The 23,025-nt window shown below is 41.5% G+C and overlaps 1 protein-coding gene across 7 annotated transcripts in view; it reads right to left on the bottom strand.

Moving 5' to 3' along the window:
* Positions 1 to 13,318: 13,318 nt before the first annotated feature.
* Positions 13,319 to 23,025, bottom strand: part of LOC149166588 (1-acyl-sn-glycerol-3-phosphate acyltransferase-like) — a 142,225-nt gene continuing 132,518 nt past the window's right edge. For 5 of the 7 annotated variants that reach the window (XM_089432695.1, XM_089432692.1, XM_089432697.1 and 2 more), the window contains exons 5-7: positions 13,900 to 14,025; positions 13,693 to 13,785; positions 13,319 to 13,559 (exon numbers count right to left, since the gene is read on the bottom strand). In XM_089432695.1, the coding sequence (XP_089288821.1) occupies positions 13,326 to 13,559; positions 13,693 to 13,785; positions 13,900 to 14,025 (453 nt within the window). In that variant the 3' untranslated portion in view covers positions 13,319 to 13,325. The remainder of the gene's footprint in view (positions 13,560 to 13,692; positions 13,786 to 13,899; positions 14,026 to 23,025) is intronic. The other 2 variants (XM_089432699.1, XM_089432698.1) reach the window with 1 other exon arrangement.

The raw sequence follows: 23,025 nt of genomic DNA on the forward strand, positions 1-23,025 counted from the left end.
CAATAGAATGACAATTTGATATCTCCCAAATTTCCTAGGTGAATGACAACTTGAACTCTTTAATAACTTGAATTTTCGACGAAATGGTAAATCAAACAGCAAGAAGATTCAAATTGGAATTGTAGTTTGAATAGATTAGATTGGTCCTTTGAACAACTCGATACTCTAAAATCCCTAATAATTCGAGTTCATGGGAAATTTTAACTCCTCCCTAGAAAAACATTTGAACTCTCTCTCTCCCTTGGAGGGCCAAAAAAGGCACAGTTAAAATTTCATGTGAATGAGGAACCACATATCTTCATGGAAAGTACATGTTTATCCTCTCTTATAACTATTCCCAAGGTTAAAGAATACTAATTAAGCAAAGTTAAGGACTTAGGCTTATCAATAATATAATACTATCCTTCTTTAACCCCTTTTGAGCCTCCTAAATACCCTTTGTTTCCCCTCTTGTGGAGTCATGGTCTCCCATTTTTTTGTTATATTTCTATAGCCTATGATAAATTATTTTTAATTATAATTCAATGCACAGTTTTACATATTACATCATTAACCTTCAGGCGTTCATCATGTACACATATGTTACTAGTCTAGGGATCAAAACTAGGGTATTACAAGGCCGACTTCTATCCAATACCTAGACTTCGTCATATCCCTAACATTTCTAATCTCAAGACTTTTCCCAAAGACTTGAATTTCTACAAGAAACTCATTCACTACTATTCCCATATAGCTTGCCTAATCAAATCAACTCCCAAATCAAAGAATCCTCGTGTAGAACCCAAATGCAAGACAAAGAATTCAAAAAGTTGAAAGATGCTCTGTGTTCTACACTTGTGCTTGCACTCCCTGACTTGCAACAGGCATTTGAGCTATAGACTGATGCCTCTCAATATGCAATTGGCATAGTTCTTGACCATGGAGGACACCCACTTGTCAACCATTCAAAACCCACATCTCAAGAAATGATTAATTACAGAGCCTACCTTGGATCCTACAATCCATCATCCTTGGTCATTTGTTGGTAAGTTGATGATTTCAAGCTCCCCTCCTTGATCTTAAGAGTTGTTCACACTCTTGTCTTTATAGCATGTGTCACCTTTGGGCATAAGGATTGTCGTTTGTCATGCAAAGGAATGTTGTTTCGCTTCAAGGGAGATTGTGTGCGTATGATTTGTTATCATCACATAGACATGTTTCACACTCACATCACGCACTCTTGTCATGGAGGTTGTTGCATCGAGAAAAGTATGTTTTATACATTCTGGATGGTCCACGTTGTATCACTAAATGTTCGTGTGTGATCAGAGTCAAGTCCTATCATTGTTTATATATGTTTCACTGATATCACACTTAGCCATTTTCTGGAGCAACCTAGCCTCATCCAGCTTCCCGAAAATGTGCACTTTGCTTCTGCAACCCTCAAGCTTCCTCCCTTGCTTGTTGGAACTTCGTAGTGCGCAAAGACCACAACCTCCCTTGGCATCCAAAACTACGCAGTGGTTTCCTCCAATGTCCTTCCCAGTCGGAACCCACTATCATCAGAAATTGTGCAGTATTGTCCCTCAGCTGCACAGTCTGCCTTGCAACCTGAAACTGCGCAGATGTGTCCTCTCGGAACCCGTCTGCAGTAGTGCCTTGCATACAGAAATTGCACAATATTGCCTCTAAGCTTCCCAGGCCTCACTGCACTCAAAAACTACATAGAGGTGTCCTCCGAGGACCCCATCCCGCTGCAGTGTCATGTGCCTCAAAACTGGGCAGTGTTGTCCAAGCTGCCCTATTTGTCTTGAATTTAAAAACTGCGCAGATGGACTTCCTAGGGCCTCATCCCGACAGCAGTCACTGCTCGCTGAAACTGCGCTAACCTATCTATCAGAGAATACAGGAAAAGGTGACATGTTGAGATCACTCCCAAGGATTTGAGGAGAAGGACCAAGAGACCAAGTGATGGAAAAATATCAGAACCTCATGCAAACTCCGTCAGATGCATGATCATCTCAAGTGTAAGTATGGTAAGTAAAGAACACCTTTCAAAGTACACCTCTTAGTTGAGTTTGTAGGATTGCTTGTCATTGTCAAATCATCTTGCCTTCAATAACATGCACGTGCACAAACACAAAAATTCATTTCATGTGTTTCCTCTACATGTCTTTCTTCCTTTTCGTTTGTTTGACCAATTGTCGTCTTCATCATTTTGATTGCGATGTCATGCTTGCGACCTTGTTTTGGTGATGTTGAAGATTTGTCTTTGTGTATGAGTTGTGTTCGCTATGTAAACATCTATCGCACTCACACACAAAGTTGTAAACAATGTCATGCAAGTGTCGTCACGGTCGTTCAATGATCTATCTCAAGTGTCGCACTTGTCACTCTCACCCTTTAGTCAGTCACACTGAGCACATGTTGTCTTGTTGGTTTGAGGTGTATGGTCGTTGAGTCATGTTAAGTGTGTGTTCGCAAGGAAATGTATACACGAGTTCACTCGCTCACACACAACCATTTTTCTGAAAATTTGTCATCTGAACCACCCTCCATCAGCGGGACCTCCACTGAGTTGCACTGTGTAGTCTCAGCCCTCAGTGACCAAGCATTGTTGCCCAGAACTGCACGAAGCGTGAGGCTGCCCTCAAGGCAGTCTGCACTGCACAATTATGGAATCAACCTGGCTGACTGACACCCATAACAACGTAGAAGTTGCCCAAGAAGCCATCTCAGCCTACACTTCCCGCAAGCCTATCCATCAAGCCTCCCGCTGGTCAACTAGAGAATTTGACTTAAGTAGTGACCTAGGGCTGCACTCATCCCAAAAACCATGCAGAAGCTGGCAGCCTCCTTGCCTGCACTGCCTAAAGAAATTGCGCAGACATGAGGGACAGGTACCCACTTCATGCCACTGCACTGTCCCAAGAAATTGCACAGTTTTGTCAGGCAGTGCCCTTGCCGGCCTGCTTGCCACTCCTCCTGAAAATTGTGCAATTGTCATGGACAATCCATCTGTTTCCCAACACTTCGCTCAGCTCGGAAACTACGTAGACATGTCCTTCTTGATTGCCTCCCAGATCTGCACCGTTCTGACCAGCAGGCTCCCGTAGCCTGATCCCAGCCTCCTTTGGAAAATTATACAGTTTTCACTGACAGTGCTTCCTGCTGCCCGCACTGCCTTCCCCGAAAAAACTACGCAATGTTGCCTCCCACCTGAGCCATATCCCACAGATGTCACTCCTATTCTGAACTGATCATCCCAGCCTTCTAGTGACCTCTGCGTAGTTTTTCCCGACAGTGTCTCAGAGCCTTGCATCCCGACCTGACATGTGCTCTGTGCTGTTTTAGAGCCTTGTCCTCTCTCCTGGTCATGTGGACCCAGAAATGAAAGACAATGCATCATGGTAGATTAAGGGATTTCTGGATTTGATGTCTTCTCATGAGTTATTGCAGAAACAGAGACATGGACGAGACGTGGCGCGATGATGAACAAGATGAACAAGGAGCGCATGCTAAAAGACTTACTCACGGTTGGACGAACACACGAAGCATACTAAGTAGCAAGCGAAGAAGACACATGCACATGCATGAACCATCAAGCAAACACCAAGACCAGTGAAGACTTCGCGCACTGTGCCACGCGAAAGTGAAGCTATGGTACACCACAAGCACACTCATCACTCAGCAACACAACAACTCGACACGAACAACACAACCAACATGTGCATACCAACAGTGTCATGTCGAGTTGTGTCATGAGTCGCCTCGGCCACATCACTACTTTGGGTCATACTTGTTGTAATTAATGTAATGTAACGTGGAAGTCCAAGAGACCCATGGATGAAGTCAAAGAGTCATGTAAGTTGAACAATCATGAGGGAAGTCGAATAATCACAAGGGTCAGTTTCACCCTTGGCTATATATACCCCTCATTTGTACATGCAAAATACTTTTCACCTTGGCTCCTCCCACATAGCCTTGAGAGTCTGTAGTCTTTTCTTTGAGGAGCGAGCAGTGGCTCCAACGCCCCACTATTGGGGTTAGTGATGTATGGTGTACGGATGTGTCTTGGAACTTTCGCTTAATTTAGAAGCCTGTTAACAGGCCAACACGTTTTCACACATGTATTGTATTTGTTTGTAAGACTATTCTTTGGACGCTTGTAATGCATGTTGCTTTAACCTGTACTAAGATAGTTGAACTATTTCAGTTGTTTTAGTGCATATGTTGTTGGAAATGTGTTGTATCAGTTGTTAACGTTGTCTCGCCCGTGTGGACTACTCCACTGGACACTAGACAGATTCATTCTTGTAAATTTGTTATAATGACCATTGCACTCGTGTGGACTACTCCGCTGGGTGTTGTATGTGTTATCTGTTCACTTTGTGTTTGTGATTGCCACATCCGTGTGGACTACTCCATTGAAAGTTGTGCATATCGTGCTATGTTGTGTGTCTCTAACTGAGTTGGGATTATTACCTTTTGACTTGAGACTCACTCTCACCCTCTCCCTTTGCAGTGAAAGAACTTAGACACAAGTTACACTAAGCACTCACCAAGCACACGAACCTCGTTGTTTGAAGACTAAGTATACTACTCACATGTGCTGACAAGCAAGGGCTAAGGCATATCTTTAAGATAATGGAAACCGGGCCATCGTACCAAATGGGACTTCTACACCAAAAGGTGTGAGGTCTAGTTGGGACCTCATACTGGGGAGATCCCTTGAATGTTGGCGGGTCCAACACCGTCAACATTTCTGGCACTAGAAGGAGGGCCAAATGACAAGCTGAGTCCTCACATCTATTTTGAATCTTCGCATACTTATGATGACTAAACAAATAATTCCTCCTTCGAAGTGTATTTCTTATGGAAACGACTTTGAAATCTCGGAGGAGCTCTGGAATTCCTTGTCATAGCACACATATGAAGGTGAAGGCAGAATGGCTTGGCTTGAACACAAAATTGCCTTTACAGTTACTTGTCACGAGTATAAAATCCATGAAGATTACATGACCTGCTCGTTGTTCGCATACATGCTTCAAGGGCACCCACTACTATGGTGTGCCACACTGCCCGAGAACTCTATTCACTCTCTCACTCAGTTGATTGTAGAGATAAACCCTACTTTCCATCATTTTGACGTAAAGCACTCAATAAAGAAATTCTGAAATTACAGAAAGCACCTAATGAATTCGTTGAACAATTTCACATGCGCTTTTGTAATCTTGCATATCGATTTCCCGAAGATGAAATTGATTGGGAATTCCTCGATGGAAGATTTAACTATCTTCTTTACATATCCGAAAATCCACAATTCTTAGAATCTTTCGAATCCGCCCCCCCGCCCCCCCCACAACATACCTCGGTGTTAGAGCTGCCAAATCTAAGATGAACAAGGTCGTTGTCACAAGTGACTTTCCATCCTCTTCTCATCAAACAGCTCTAGCTCTGCAGTGCGAGGTGGGAGAAGGTGCGCGCACATCTGTTGAACTGTCACATCCTCCTACCCCACCTGCTCTTGATATCTGCGCAGATTTGGCTTGCAAGCCTGCTGGTTGTCATGTGGACTTGTTACCTCAACCTCCATCCCCGCATTCTGTTGATCCTCCGATTGTACTGTCTTGTGTTCTTCTGTTCCAGACTCCACACTTGTTGTGAATGAGGATCAAGTTGTCGATGGAGTTGGTGTTGTGCAACCAACCTGCGCTATCATTCATGATGAGTGTGTGCAAGAATCTGAAAAAGAACCTGCGGTGAAGGATGACTCCCTTCCATCTGCACCTCATCAGCTTTATCCTGACATCTCTTGTGATTCTCCCACTTTTGATTTTCCCTATGAAAACTCATCTCCAGATGTCTCTACTTCTGATCATTCACAGGACACACAAGATGTCAACCTGTCATTACATTGCGGAGAAGACACATCTTCCTCTGAAAATCCGTCCCATCTATCATCTATCATTTCTCAAAACACAAAGGGTGAACATCCTTGTTTCTCATCTACCCTTCTGCATGATTCATCAAATCATGAGGATTCCGACAAACATCCTGAATTTTATGGTCGTGGTTGTCGTGATCTTTGTACTTCTTCATTTGATCGCGACGTTGATTCACTCGTTGTTAATATTTTTAAGCCACTGGTCTCCTATGATCTATCTATTGATGAAGTGGAAACCTTGCAGACTGTCGAGGCACTTCAGCTTGAGATGATGGTTATGTCAGGCCCTCGTTGTCCTGAGGTTAGTTCCACTTCCGATCAGAAAATTTTTGAAACACCAAAGGCTCCTCATCACTCTCTGCTTCGCATTGAAGATCAATCTAATACGCAGAGTTCACTTCCTCCACTCGAATCACATGATCCCATCGCTTATGCCTTGGAGGAATCTTACACAATGAGCACGCTTGCAAAGCATAAGTTGTTTGTCTTTCTCATGTTTGCTCGTATGTCACAGTCCAAAGAGTGTGTATGTTTACCGTCTTCACATAGTACATCACAACACCATGGTACATCTGCAAAATGTTTGTCTTGTGCATTTGCTCTTTTCTTTTCTGTGGATGTTTTAGAACTCGGAGCGTGTTGGTCTTCGTTGATCTATCTTTCTTGTTCACTGGTTTACATGCATATCTTTCTTGTTTACCATGCCTTCGCCAACATGGGCCAACCAATGCACTAGTGGCTGCATTGGAAATATCACTTTACGTGAGTAGGCCCATGCACTGCTTAGCGTAGGAGTAGGAGTAGTCTTTGCTTTCTTGCTTTGTTTTGCCTTCTGATTTGCATGTTTTCTTTGCTTCCTTACTTAATTTGGTTTGCTTGCTTGCTTGTTTTGCTTTCATTTTTCTTATGCTTTTTGCTTTTGCTTTCTTTGCTTGCTTGTACCCATAGGTTAGCCTCTCATGAAACTGTGTTTGGCTCTCGAGACAAGCTGAGAAAATCTAAGAGGACTTGTACAACTATCAACACTTGGTTATTTGTTGTCCTCTCTCTTTATGAAGAGCTTGTTGTCTTCAGTCGATGATGCCTTGATGGAAAATACATTCTGTTCAGAGTAAGTCTTGGTGAAAACACAACGCTTGCACTGTTAACTAGTACCGCCTACTCTAATTAGTTCTTTTGGGTTAACCCTTGTCAGTTCAGTCAAGTAGAGTAAGGTGAGGGGGAAAACCTTAACAAGTATGTCAGAAGTATATATAACATACTTCTCTGAAGGAACAACCTCTTCTGCTCTCAATAAGTCGGGATCCCTCTTCCGCCTAAGAAATAAATAAGTGCCTATGCATAGTTCTTTGAAAAAAAATTGAAAAATGAATAAGGAAAAAGAAGAGAAAGGCTTCATGCGTAGAGAGGTGATACAAGTAGCTCCGTCGGGGTATTGACTAGGCTCGCTGGCAGCGAAGCGATGCTTGTGTTTCTGCGTGACTCCGTCGGGGTACTGTCCAGGCCTGTTGGCAGCGGAGCAACACTAGAGATGAAACTTAAACTCTGACAATTATATTACTTGTGCATCAATATACCCCTCATCCCCAATCGAAACAACTAAGTTGACTTGGCTTGGAATGTGTGCTGACCGATTAAGAGAATGGTAGGGACTACATCTTTCACACAAGCTAGTGCGGAAGCCATCACGATCAAAGAATCAAACAATACTTCCGGAAGGGTTAGACTCGCTTTTCACGAAACAAGGTCCATACAGAGAGCTGGAGTTCTACTAGTGTGTCGCCAATGTTGTAGCGGCTACAACCACCCTCCAAAATTTTGGCTCGCATGCAAATTTCAGAGCCTACCTTGGATCTTGCGATCGATCATCCTTGGTCACTTGTTGGTAAGTTGATGATTTCAAGCTCCCCTCCTTGATCTTAAGAGTTGTTCACACTCTCATCTTTATAGCATGTGTCATCTTTGGGCATAGGGATTGTCGTTTGTCATGCAAAGGGAATGTTGTTTCGCTTCAAGGGAGATTGTGTGCGTATGAGTTGTTATCATCACATAGACATGTTTCACACTAATGTCACAGACTCTTATCACGGAGGTTGTTGCATCGAGTAGAGTATGTTTTATACATTCTGGATGGTCTACGTTGTATCACTAAGTGTTCGTGTGTGATCATAATCAGGCCCTATCACTGTTTACATATGTTTCACTAATCTCACACTTCGCCATTATCCCGAGAAACCTAGCCTCATCCAACTTCTCGAAACTGTGCACTTTGCTTTTGCAACCCTCAAGCTTCCTCCCTTGCCTGTTGGAACTTTGCAGTGCATAGAAACCCCAACCTCCCTTGGCATCCAAAACTATGCAGTGGTTTCCTCCAATGTCCTTCCCAGTCGAAACCCACTATCATCAGAAACTGCGTAGTATTGTCCCTCAGTTGCACAGTCTGCCTTGCAACCTAAAACTGCGCAGATGTGTCTGCCCAAAACCCATCTCGCAGTAGTGCCTTGCATCCAGAAATTGCGCAGTATTGCCTCTCAGTTGCCTAGGTTGTACTGCACTCAAAAACTACACAGAGGTGTCCTTCGAGGACCCCATGCCACAGCAGTGCTTTGTGCCTAAAAATTGCGTTGTGTTGTCCAAGCTGCCCTATCTATCTTGCATTCAGAAATTGCGTAGATGGGCCTCCCAGGGCCTCATCCCAACAACAGTCACTGCCCATTGAAACTGCACTGATCTATCTCTCAGTGACTACAGGAAAATGTAACATGCTGAGATCACTCCCAAGGAGTTGAGGAGAAGGACCAAGAGACCAAGTGATGGAAAAAGATTAGGACCGCATGCAAACTCCGACGGATGCATGATCATCTCAAGGTTAAGTATGGTAAGTAAAGAACACCTTTTGAAGTACACCTCTTAGTTGAGTTTGCAAGACTGATTTCCATTGTCATATCATCTGGTCTTCAGTAACATGCACGTGTGCAAACACAAAAAGTCATTTCATGTGTTTCCTCTATATGTCTTGCTTCCTTTTCACTTGTTTGACCAACTGTCGTCTTCAACATGTTGATTACGATGTCATGCTTGTGACCTTGTTCTGGTGATGTTGAAGGTTTGTCTTTGTGTATGAGTTGCGTTCGCTATGTAAACATCTATCGCACTCACACACGAAGTCTTAAACAAGTGTTCGGTCGCTCTCACCCTCTAGTCAGTCACACTAAGCACATGTTGTCTTGTTGGTTTGAGGCGTCTGGTCATCGAGTCATGTTGAGTGTGTGTTCGCAAGGTCATGTATACACGAGTTCACTCGCTCACACACAGCCATTTTTCCGAAAATCTGTCGACCAGACCACTCTCCATCAATCAAACCTCCACTGAGATGCACCGTGCAGTCTCATCCCTCAGTGACCAAGCACTATTGCCCAGAACTGCACAGAGCTTGAGGCTGCCCTCTAGGCAGTCTGCACTGCACAATTCTGGAATCAACCTAGCTGAATGACAACCGAGACATCGTAGAAGTTGCCCAAGAAGCCACCTCAGTCTGTGCTTCCCGCAAGCCTATCCATCAAGCCTCCCGCTGGTCAACTGGAGAATTTGACTTAAGCAGTGACCCAGGGCTGCACTCATCCCCAAAACTGCGTAGAAGTTGTCAGCTTGCCTACCTGCACTACCTGAAGAAATTGCACAGACATGAGGGATAGGCACCCGCTGCCTGTCACTGCATTGTCCCAAGAAATTGGCAGTTTTGTCAGGCAGTCCCCCTGCTGACCAACTTGCCACTCCTGAAAATTGTGCAGCTGTCATGGACAGTCCATCTGTTGCCCGACACCCTGCTTAGCCCGAAAACCGCGTAGACATGTCCTGCTTGACTGCCTCCAAGATCTGTGAAGTTCTAACCAGTAGGCTTCTACAGCCCAATCCTGGCCTCCTCTGGAAAATTGCGCAGTTTTCACTGCTAGTGCCTCCTGCTGCCCACACTACCTTCCTCGGAAAAATCGCCTCCCAACTGAGCCATATCCCGCAGATGTCACTGATGTCCCGAACCGCTCATCCCAGCCTCCTAGTGACCTCTGCGCAGTTTTTCCCGACAGTGTCTCAAAGCCTCCATCCCAGCCTAACCTGTGCTCTACGCTGTTTCAAAGCCTTGTCCTCTCTCCTGGTCACTTGCACCCGGAAACGAAAGACAATGCATCATGGTAGACTAGGGGATTTCTGGAATTGGTGTCGTCTCGTCATGAGTGAATGTAGAAACAAGTACATGGATGAGACATGGTGTGACGGCGAATGGGATGAACAAGGAGTGCATTTTAGAAGACTTGCTCGTGTTTGGACGAACACATGAAGCATACTAAGTAGCAAGTGAAGGAGACACATGCACATGCATGAACCATCAAGTGAACACCAAGACCGGTGAAGACTCCGCACACTTTTCCACGCAGAGGTGAAGCTATGGTACACCACGAGCACACTCATCACTCAGCAGCACAACAGCTCGACATGAACATCATAACCAACATGTGCATACCAGCAGTGTCATGTCGAGTTGTGTCATGAGTTGCCTCGGCCACATCACTACTTTGGGTCATACTTGTTGTAATTGATGTAATGTAATGTGGAAGTCCAAGAGACCCACGGATGAAGTCAAAGAGTCATGTAAGTCGAACAGTTATGAGGGAAGCCAAATAGTCACAAGGGTCAGTTTCACCCTTGGCGACATATACCCCTTATTTGTACATGCAAAATATTTTTCACCTTGGCTCCTCCCACATAGCCTTGGGAGTCTATAGTCTTTTCTTTGAGAAGCAAGTAGTGGCTCCAACGCCCCACTATTGGGGTTAGTGATTTATGGTATACGAATGTGTCTTGGAACTTTTGCTTAATTCAGAAGCCTGTTAACAGACCAACACATTTTCACACATGTATTGTATTCGTTTGTAAGACTATTCTTCGGACGCTTGTAATGCATGTTGCTTTAACCTGTACTAAGATAGTTGAACTATTTTGGTTGTTTTAGTGCATATGTTGTTGGAAATGTGTTGTATCAGTTGTTAGCACTGTCTCGCTCGTGTAGACTACTCCACCGGAGATTAGACAGATTCATTCTTGTAAACTTGCTATAACGATCATCGCACTCGTGTGGACTACTCCGTTGGGTGTTGAATGTGTTATCTGTTCGCTTTGTGTTTATGACTGCCGCATCTGTGTGGACTACTTCGCCAGAAGCTGTGCAGATCGTGCTATGTTGTGTGCCTCTAACTGAGTTGGGACTATTCCCTTTCAACTTGAGACTCACTCTCACCCTCTCCCTCTGCAGTGAAAGAACTTAGACACAAGTTACACTATGCACTCACCAGGCACATGAACCTCGTTGTTTGAAGACTAAGTATACCACTCTCATGTGCTGAAAATCAAGAGCTAAGGCATATCTTTAAGATAATGGCGACTGGGCCATCGTACTAGATGAGACTCCTACACCAAACGGTGTGAGGTCTAGCTGGGACTTTATACGTGGGAGATCCCCTAAATGTTGGTGGGTCCAACATTGTCAACACAACAACTTACAATAGTCAATCAAATCTCTTTTCTTAGACTACACCATCAAAGATGTGTTGTTATATAAGTTGAATAAACTTTGCATTTTAACAATACAACCCATCTTCTTCTTCTTCTCAAGGAAGCTTACCCCTTTTATAAAGGCCATTTTGGTGTTGAAAAAGTGTCACAATACTTGCAATGGTACTTTATTGGTTATCCATGCATAAACAAGTAGAAGACTACGTTTGGAGTTACTCACCTTGAGACTAAGCCAAGCCTTCTAATAGAAGCTTGGACTACACCAGCCTTTGCTTGTGCCCTCTAGACCATGAGAATCCATCCCCATAGATTTCATAGGTAGTTTGCTCGCTATTTAAAAGAAAAATCCCTGTATTTTTTTAAAAGAATGCAAATTTCCATACTGGCAATTTGTATTCATAATTTCATTGTAATAACTTTATAAATTCTTCAAAAGCAACAAATTTGTTCTTTCAACATGTTGGAATCAGTTTAATATTCCACTTACCATCATTTCCAATAATGATGCTAATTGTATGAGTTCCTGTGTTGGTCCAACAAATTCGAGCCAAGTACAAATCCCTTATCACTAGCTTCATGTACCAATACATTTAGATTAGCAATAAGGTTTAATTACACTTGGAAAAAGGTGATTTAAGAATCAACATTATAAGCTCAAGCCAACCAGGTGCTTTCTTATGTAAATGTTTATCCACTTATGCAGATTACTACACATATCACAAATACAATCAGATCTCTCCGTGGATGAAATGTGAAGTCCAGTTTCAAATGGTGCAAGGAAGATACATGTTCCGGGACAGAGATAGCAAAGGACCATGGAACCAGAGCTATTTTGTTGTTTTCATTATTATTAGTTACTACCAACTTGCAGTATTCTAACAATGACGTCTCTTTCATGAACCAAATATTTTGAATTAAAACAATACCACCCATAGAATAGCTAATTCTTCCTTTTTCCCTAAGCTAGGTTAAGGCCAGCCCCAATGTTAGATGGAAGAATGGTCTGCCAAACCATAGGATGCTGTCATCAGGATTGTGCAAGGCTCAGTCAAGTTTGGACACCATATCCCCCACAGCTGGTTCTTACTTCTTCCACTCAACCCCTCTCCATGAGATTTACCTGATCGTCACTATACTGCACACAAACCAACTGGTATACATCTCATGGGTAGAATAACCAACTCTATGAAAGAAAAGGATGAATAAGCCCTTGCATAGCCCGAACAAAAAATACATGAAATCGTGTACCCTTTTTACTATAATAGCAGCTGAAAGATTACTATATCTCTGATGTGATTACATTGAAATACTCAACAGGCATACAGAAGTTTAAGGCCCACATTAAAAACACAGCAGTATAGGTAATTTTCTCTCAAAACCCGATTTTTCAGACGCCATTACATATCGATTCCCTTTTACTTCAAAGGAAGTTAATGCTTAAATAATACAAACAAGAAGCTAAATAATTTCTCTCATGTCACATATTAGAATCAAGAAAAAATGCCTTTAACCAGAGGCTGAACCGGTTTTGAAGCTGAATCAAAGCTTCAGGTATTCAAATGCTGAAAATGGTTTTCAAGCCATATCAAGGTTCCAAGAAACATATGAATTCCATTGTTTGACTTGAAAAAGCATTAATGTGAGTAATTGATTTATGTTGCAATATTTTCCTGGCAGACAATTCTCCAAAAAACTTGACAATACTAGCAGCGCCTCAGCTTCTGGATCCTCAACCTTCTTCCCTTCCCGTAGCACTGCTTATTGCAATAATTGATGCAGATATAGGATATTTTAAGAGGAAAAAGAATCAATGGGAAATTAATGTTGCTGATTACAGAGGTCTCTGTGAATCTGGGAGATTTTCAACATATATTGAATGCAACATTTCCACATAATCATCAACTTTGTCTATGGTCCAATCATCTGTACGTATCGGAGGCAAGTATGTGACTGTTAATGGTGCTGGTCGAACATGCAAACTGTTTTTTTTCCATGCAAGATGCGTACCAGTCAGGACAATGGGGACTATAGGTCGCCTGGATTGAATGGCTAGATGCACAAATCCCTGCATGTATGTGAGATTGATAGTTTTAAGACAACTGAGTTTCATAGCTATCCACAAGAGGAGTTAAAACATGACAAAGAACCATAATATAAGAAGATGAAGTCAGGCAAACTTTAAACAGATTGTTAAGCACCTTTTTGAATGGCAACAATCTCCCTGTTTTTGAACGTGTGCCCTCAGGAAAGATGATCAATGACAAGTTCTTATCCACCACAGCCCTTGCTGCCTTTGCACATAAAGGTAATACCGATGACGTTGGTGTAGTGACCAAAAAAAAAAAATTGAGTTTAGAAAATCAAAGATGATTTAAGAATCCCTGCTAATGATACAGTAAATATACCTGTTTCAGGGATTCAATAGCTGCACTTGGATTCGATCGATCAATGCGCAGGTGATTTGCTAAAACGTATAATTGTCCAAACAAAGGATACCATATTATCTGGCCATAAAGAGTCTGGTCAGAATCCTTTTTCCAGACAGTAAAAATCATCAGAATCTTATAAACAAGAAAGAAGCATACACATTCGGTCAAACTATGAATCAGAGAAATGGTCTGGTAGTTAATACCAGACTATTTTAGCCGGATGTATGAAGCATGATGAAATTTCAGCCATGAGTTATATTACAGTTTACTAATCCAAATAGAGAAACAGGCAACAACAGAAATGAATAATTTATCGCATCTTTGTTTAAAAAGCCCATTGTCTGTAGGCTGCCATTGTATACATGTACACTAAACTCTAGAATAATGGTATTTTTTGAACTATAACAATCCAAATCAGTCACAGATCTTCATCAAAATGCCCTAGTTTTATAAAATGACGTTTTATAAAATGACCTAGACTCTATCCTAACGTTTACAAATTTTAATTTAATTTTTTTTTCTTAACAGCTAATTCTGGAACCGCATGTATCTCCGCTATTTAAACATCTTGACAGATTGATTTTTTCACCTTTTTCATGAGGATGAAGCACATTAGATGGTTCGGAACGTCGACCAATACTTAATGATGTGATTAATCCAAAAGACCATCTCATAATCAATATGGATCAGACAAAACCATCTCATAATCAATATGGATCACACAAGTCTAAGATCAAGCAAAGTGACCTAGATTATTGGAAAACAATTAACGGCAAATCTACATCAAAAAATGTAGGTCAATGCACCAGGCTAAGAGTGTGTCTTAAAGGCCCAGGATAGCATCGTAGACAATAGTATGAAGATGAGAAATATGCTACTCCTAATTGCTAATGTCTTTGTTTTGCAATGTAAACAGTGCTAGTTGTCCAAGCCAAAAACTAAATTGGTGTATGAGACTCTTTATTTGTTTGTGGGGTAAGGGAACTCTTCACTCGATGATTTGACTACCAATGTCTACAAAGGTGTACGTACTCTAACCATCTGATTTGAACCTATAACCTCTTATGAAGAAATACATCTACGTTAATTTCAATAGCATGTATCTATGAAAACAGTTGTGGTCATTCAAAAGGTTCGCGGATGTGTTGCTATATAAACGCAAATGATAAAGGGTTTAGTATACTACAAGTAGTGGCATGTAAACCGAACATAGTTCCACTTTCTTAACAAGGGGTATTACAACAAAGCACATAACTTTTTCTGAACATGCCAAAAGGCTTCGATTGAAGGGTGTAAAGAGAGGAATTTTTCACCATGGGCGAGGTTCAATCCCTATGAGGACCTAGTCTCGAGCCATGGGGTACCTTGAGGTAGTGGTCAAACTTTTGGTTGTACCCAAGGAGATTATATTAAATGGTGGGTTTATCTCAGGTAGTTAGGAGGAATGATTGTTATCCTCCCCACCCATCCACAAGTGACATGGTCTCATGACCAGTGCACACATAAGTGGATCAAAGCCCACCCCCATGTCCTTTTTAAAAGGTCAATTGGGTTTATCTCAGACTATTGGAAGCAATGAATGTTATCCTCCCCAGCCATGTTCAGTTTCAGCAACTAACATGATAATTTTTGTTATAATGGCTTCGAACTTTATTGTTAAATTTGCAATCCCTTGGGAACCAAAACATATATATTAGTCTTATAAAATATATAAAAAAATCCCATAAAATAAAAAATAAAAATTGTAAACAGCACGGAGGCATATAGAAAGTACACGATTTTATCTTCTTCAAACTTCAGAATCACATAATTCAATTGTGCCCTAAAGTACGGCGCTTTTTAATTTTTTACTTTTCTAGAATAGCAGATTTTAGATGTTCTTTTTCTTTCCGATGGGTTTTGGTCTCTTCAATCTCGAAACAAACTAAAGCTGGTAGGAGCTCGTTCTCAATTGCGCTGCTGACTGCTTCGCTGACGAAGATTTGTTCCAGCGCTTTTAGTAATGCCTGAGTCAACATTTTTTCTCACCAAGTGATGTACCATGCCTGTACCTTGTTTTCGTATTATTTATTAAAGCTTTATCTATAGATCCCTAATCCGTTATTCTGATTTTGTGTTTACAGATTTAAACTCTGAAACACTCGAAGAAAAGCTTTCAAACCTTCTTGCCATCCAGGTAAGTTTGTCTCCGCTACTTCACATAAGAATGGATATTTACGAAAGAGACAAGCTGGAAATGTAATGTTAGAAGAGAGCAATCTCAAAAGTCATAATTGCAAAGAAAATACTCATCGTTCATCTTAAAACAGTAGAAGGGGTCAATTGTGCTTCCGACTGCTTCACTGGCAAAGATTTGTTCCAGCTCTTATAGGTGTGCTTGAATCAATCGTCTTTCTCGCCAACCTTTGTAGTATATCTGAACCTTGTTTTCATACTATAAATTAAGTTTCATTTATGGATTTATAATCGATGTCCAGGGTTAAGTTTTTGTTGTTAAGAGGACTCATTTCCTCAGGTTTTAATTTATCAAGTGAGCCAATTGAGTGGGACAGTTTAATGATAATTTTTTCAAATTCAAGCCTCATTTTAACTTCTGATGTTGACCTGGTTTTGTACATTAAAAAAAATTAAGCTTTATCTTTGTTTTTTTTTTTTTGTAAGTAAGCTTTATATTAACAAAAATATAGTACAAAATTCTGTAGAAAATTAAGCTTTATCTTAGATACCATCTTTATTTTTTTAAGCTTTATCTTAAATACCATCTTTGGTTTTTTAAGCTTTATCTTAGATACCATCTTTGAAATGAAGAGAGATGCAAGGATTTTTCCAATAATAAGATCAATAATTTCATAATTCATTATTCTCATTTTGTGTTTACACATTTAAACCAATGTGCCACCAAATTTCCAAGATATGGTGATGCAGGAACACTGAGATGCATTTAGGACATATGTAGTACCCCATATTTTAGGAAATCTTCTAGAAACTAAGTCTTCAACATGGTAGATTTAGCTAAAAAAAAATATTAAAAATCTAAATTAAAATATATAAGGTTTGAAATATAGATGATAAATCATTAAAATTTTATACTTTTCTACATAACAATATAACATGATAATTGATAAATCATGTATCAATAAACAGCATGGTATTTCTCAAAAAATTGAGAAAAGTTTTCAAATGTGATAATTGTTAGTTAAAATAATGATAATGGGGTTTAACCATCCGCATCATCAACGTCTTGATGTATAAAAGTTAGTGCTCTAGCTCAGTATTCTTGATTAATAACTAATCCTATATGCTCATTCTAGCTCAGTATTCTTGATTAATAACTAATCCTATATGCTCATTCATGATAGAATCCAATAAAATACTGTGATTTAAGTAATCCGAAAATCTGAAATATTATTAAATCTACTAAATTTTAAACAAAATATCAAATTAATAAAAAAAATCAAATTTTATTTAAAAATATAATATTACAGATAATTATAAAAAAGGTGACTTTAAAATAACAAACTTTGATCCAAAGAGAACAAAGTGACATCTGATTTTTTTGACAATGGTGTTTTCCTTTTCTTGTATCTTAAACATAGCAAAACGTCTTGCTAAGCATGAGGAGCACGTGCGCTACACTAATTTATAAGCTGGAAGAAAGTAATTTAAAAAGTTGAATTTGCAAAGAAAATAATTCTCAGTTGACAACTAGTTTTTATTTTTATCGGCAAGGAATGATCAGTCCTATAATTCATGAAAAAGTGAAAATAATATCAGTACGCCCTATTATAATAATACCAATGTGTAAACTTACTTTTATGATCTAAATCATCCTCAAAAAGGGATATAAGAATAACAGGCATTCAGGAAAAGAACAATTACTTAACAATCTGAACCTGATTCTGTAGTGCATCCAGAGAAAATGGATCGACAAAAAACTTATGCACCTACCAACACTGCCTCCTAATTGGGCCATAACATTGATTAGAACATAAATAACGCAAACAGAAAGCTGCTCTGTTTCTGTTACTAAAACTTTACCTCTAAAATATAAGATAGGGTGACAAAATTACTTCGTTACTGATGTTGACTAACAGATAAGTGATTCCTTGGAAAACTTATGTAAATCACAAGTAATGTCCAACATTAATTGTTGATGTAGGACAAACCCCAGGAGCAAAACTAGTCTGCAAATTAACAACAGGTGAGCCAGCACTTCGGAAGAATATCTTCTCAAGAGGTACCTCCCAGGTGAGGATAGGAGAAGAAATTTAGACTCGATTCCTTGGAGGAGGCTCAACCATCTGGACACAAATTAAAATCTCCCTGCAAGTCTCTTGGCCTTAGGGCAACAGCGTGGAACTAAGATTCAAGGAAGATAAATCTTTAAAGAGCCACTCTTCCCTAGCCTAATTGGTTGAATGAACAAGGGACTAAAACTCTTTCAAAACTTTTCTCCACCCACATAGGTTCCACCCAATCTTGAAAGTGACTAGCAATTTCTGATAAAACATCTAAGAGGGAAAGCCTTGATATCCCAAGAAATGCAAGACAGCTGAGCTTTGGAGGAAAGGACATGATTTATTTTGTCAACGCAAGGTACCAGGCCATGTTGATGTTTGTAGTTTGGACAAGTACTTTTGCATGGGCTTAATTGTCTAGGCCTGAAGTGATCCAGGTGGATATTGGTGGCCACCTGCCAATTCCACTTGGACCCCCACCATTGTTTCTTTCAGTTTCCTTAATCGTAGCACAATTTACAATTTTTAGCAATTTTTCGGGTCCTAAACTTCCAAAGCCGTTTTGAGGTCCTAAATGACGTTTTTTTGGCAATCTACCAATGATTTTCTTATAAAATCGTCTTTTTCGTCATAGTCCTCGGACAGATATTCCAATAGGGTATCATGTGTGTCAAACGGAAATAATATGACCAAGTCACGACCCTGGGAAGTTGGCTGTCCAACTAACCCCAACGGGGCCCATAAACTCTTGGTGTTACATCTCCTCGGGTTAAGGTTTTGGTTGTTTAGGGTTTGCTCTTATTGTTCAATAATAAAAGGGCCCTTGAGCTTCATTGTAATATAGTTCAGAGGCGTGTAGCCGTCACCTCTTCTTAAGGATAAGCTACCATCGCTCAAGCTAGTTTATTTCCATTTCTGTTACTAGGCTTATTTTAGTATTTTACATTAATGAAATGAAGTATTATTTCTGCTGCATCTTTGTATTTATGGTTATCTCTGTAATTTGTTGCGTTCCTGTTTAAATCCGATCAGTCGTATCAGAGCGGTCTGCTCTTTCTTTGTTTTTCTTTGCTTGTCCCCAACGAGGTCAGGATATAAGGAGTTAGGGCTTGAACTGGTCGAACCTTTGCAAGACTAGCTTCGCAAATCCCGACGACCTTCCATGGTAAATGAAAAGAAAGACGAGGGGGCAGGAGATCCTATCAAAATCTTGCTCGAAGAGGCCCTCGAGCGACAAAGGAACGCAATGATGGACAACTTTGCCCAGATCCTTCAGCGGCTACCCAGGGGCAACATATCTACTTCGAACAGTTACTTTGGAAGCGCCACACCCTTTAAGGTACAAGTTAAATTTGACATTCCCACATTTGAGGGTCAGATAGATGCAGATGCTGTAGATAAATGGTTAAATCTGCTAGAAGGGTATTTTTCTGTTCATGATTTTTCTGGACAGGAAAAGATTACTTTCACTCTTCTCAAAGCCACCCCCCACATCAAGGACTGGTGGGAAACCTACTGCGAGCAGAAGGATGAAAGTACGACCTCACTGTTTTCAGCCACACCCACTTGGAATTCATTCCGGGATGCCATCAAGGAGCAGTACTACCCTGTCGGAAGCTATGAGGATAAATACATAAAGTGGACCACGTTGTGGCAGGGAAGGGACCATGGCAGGGAAGGGACCAAGACGTGCCGGAGTTTACCAATATTTTTCATACCCTTCGCACAAAGTTGGGTGTCAAGGATACTGAGTAGCATTTGGTACTCAAATACCGCGGCTACCTACACAAGTACATCCAGGACGAGATGGAGTTCCGGGACATCTCGCTCGGCACGACGTATCGATACGCTGTCAAGATCGAGCAAAAGTTTAAACAAAAGAAGCGAGACTTTGGATCTGCGAATCCAAAGCAAGGGAAAGGTGCCCCCAAACCGCAGAACAAAGGACAAAACCAAGGTGGGGTGGCCCAGGACAACTCGCCAAAGCCGCAAGCAAAGAACAACACCGTGAAGCCGAAGAAGGACACGGGAAAGTGGTGTGAGTTCCATAAGAGCTCCACTCACAATACAAGTGAGTGTCGGGCCAAGAAGTCACTGGTGACCAAGCTAAAGGCTTCAGAATCAGATGCATGTTTCAACTCCAAGTCAGAACCCGACAAGGGGAATGACAAAGGGAAGCAGATTATCGATGCGGAGCCCAATGCCACCGTTGCCACCACGAAGATCCAGAAGGAGGAACTCGAAGATCCAGAGGAGGAGGAGCGCCTCTTCCACTCCCAGATGTGGGTAAAGGGTTCCTCGCTACAGTTCATTGTCGACAGTGGGAGCCAAAAGAACTTCATTTCGGCATAGTTCGTGAAGCGACTAGGCTTTATCGACCACAGCACATCCCCAACCGTACAGCATCGGGCGGCTTCACCAAGGACGGGATCTTCGCGTGAGCCAGCAGTGTCACCTTCCATACAACATCAAGCCCTTCACGAATGAGGTATTATGTGACGTTGCTCTCCTTGATGTTTGTGATGTATTGTTAGGCCAACCATACTTGTGGAAGCGACATGTTGTGTATGAATTAAGGCCTCATGTTGTTATTGTTACTTTGGGAAATAAATTGTACAGGATATCGGAGGTAGCACCACCTACCACCATCTCTTTGGTTACTACAAAACAATGCAATAAGCTCATTTCCAAAACTGGGAAATTTGTTTTCCTGATGATACGCCCTTAGCGAAAGAAGAAGATGATGGCCACGACCTCCAGTCAGGGCCCCTCTGCATGACAACTACAGATGGACAAGGTCGTGGAGGAGTACGAGGACATCTTCACCTCCCCCGCAGGGGTTCCTCTGCACTGCCAGGTCAAGCACTCCATTGATCTGACCCTAGGTGCGCTGTTGCTCAATGGACCAATCTATTAGTGCTCCGTTCTGGAGAACGACGAAATCAAGAGGTAGATTTAGAAGCTGCTGCAGAAAAGTAACATCCGACCAGGTTCATCGCCCTGTGGGAGCCTGATCGTGTTGGTATAGAAGAAGGATGGGACTTGGAGACTCTGTATTAACTATCGGGTGCTGAACAAGATCACTGTCCGGAATAGGTACCCGATCCCACAGATTGATGACCTTTTGGACCAAATGAAGGGGGAAAAATATTTCATCAAGATTGACTTAAAGTCAGGATATCACCAGGTACCAATCGAACCCTCTGATGTGTGGAAGACTGCCTTCAAAGCTAAGGAGGGCCTTTTCGAATGGTTGGTTATGCCTTTAGGGTTGATGAATGCTCCTACAACCTTCATGATGCTGATGGATGACATCTTGCGACCATTCACCAACTCATTTGTAGTGGTATACTTGGATGATATCCTGATCTTCAGCCAGAGTTGGGAAGAGCACCTCCACCACATCCGACAGGTTCTCCAAACACTGTAGCAACACAAGCTATGTGCCAATTTGGAGAAATGCACTTTTGGCATGACCTAAGTTCAGTATTTGGGATACATTATTGATGAACGGGGGTGCATGTGGATCCAGCCAAGACCCAAGTCATTCGGGATTGGCCATCTCCAACCACTATGACAGAGCTCTGCAACTTTCTGGGTCTTGCCAATTTCTACTGCAGGTTCGTGTTGGGATTTTCTCATATCACTTGGCCCTTGAGTCAAGTCACCAAAGGAGGAGCGAAAGCAAAATTCTTTTGGTCTGAATCTCAACAGAAGGCATTCACAGAGTTGAAACATCGCCTCTGCTCAGCACCAGTGCTCGCATTACCAGACTTGCAACAACCATTTGAGATCGAGACAGATGCCTCTGACTATGCTATTGGGCAGTTCTTACTCAACACGGGCATCCAGTGGCATATCACAGTGAGACACTTTCAGACACAGTCTGGAAGTATCCCACTTATGACGAAGAGATGTATTCCATTGTGTAGGCCTGTCGACAATGGAAGCATTACATTTTGGGGAAGGAAACGGTCATCCACACAGACCACCGACCCTTGTAGTTCATACAGACACAAGGGAAGTTGCAGAATGATTGACATCAGAAGTGGTCCACATACCTGCAACAGTTCCATTTGAATATCAAGTATAAGAAGGATAGCACCAATAATATTACAGATTGCTTCAGTCGACCACCAATCATGGCGTTAACCACCGTGCTCAACTCTTGTGGGCACGAGACTTCTGATTGGCCACTTCTCTACAAAAGCAACCTAGAATTTGGCCACACATACTAGAAACTCTTGGAGGGTTAGCATGTTCCATATTTTCACCTCTAAGATGCCTTGTTATGCCACTTGGGTCACCTTTGTGTTCCTTCAAGCGAGCGTGCCAAGATGATTTGGGAAACACACTACAGTCGGGCTGCTGGGCATTTCGGGGTCGAGAAAACGGTGGCAGTACTGTAGAAGTATTTATGTTGGCCGAATCTTCAACAGGATGTCGGGAAGTACATCAGGTCCTACACTGCCTGCGCCATTGCCAAACCGACCATTAAGAAGCAAGGCCTCTATACTCCACTACCTAACCCTAGTTGACTTTGGGAATCCATTTCCATGGATTACATGTCCGGCCTTTCTTCTACTAAGCATGGAAACGTGTTAAAATTGGAAACTAAGGCCAAACTCCATGTGGGTCAGCTTATTTATGGCAGCTGATATTTTTATTGGATCCCTCTCGTCGAGAGGTGTAGAATTGATCTAAAGATCATCCGATTCCAATAAGTATTTATGGAGATATGAGTTTATTTTGATTATGGAATTATTATCAAGCCGACCAGCAACTTATGTAGGCTCAAGAAGCCCAAACATCATGTTTATTCAACCTATATGTTTGTGGTATAAATTGAAGAGGATTTGATGCC

The sequence above is a fragment of the Pinus tabuliformis genome, chromosome 5_1 (genome assembly GCF_031772625.1).
Source record: "Pinus tabuliformis cultivar Carrire ecotype Pingquan chromosome 5_1, CPIR1, whole genome shotgun sequence".
Classification (NCBI taxonomy): domain Eukaryota; kingdom Viridiplantae; phylum Streptophyta; class Pinopsida; order Pinales; family Pinaceae; genus Pinus; species Pinus tabuliformis.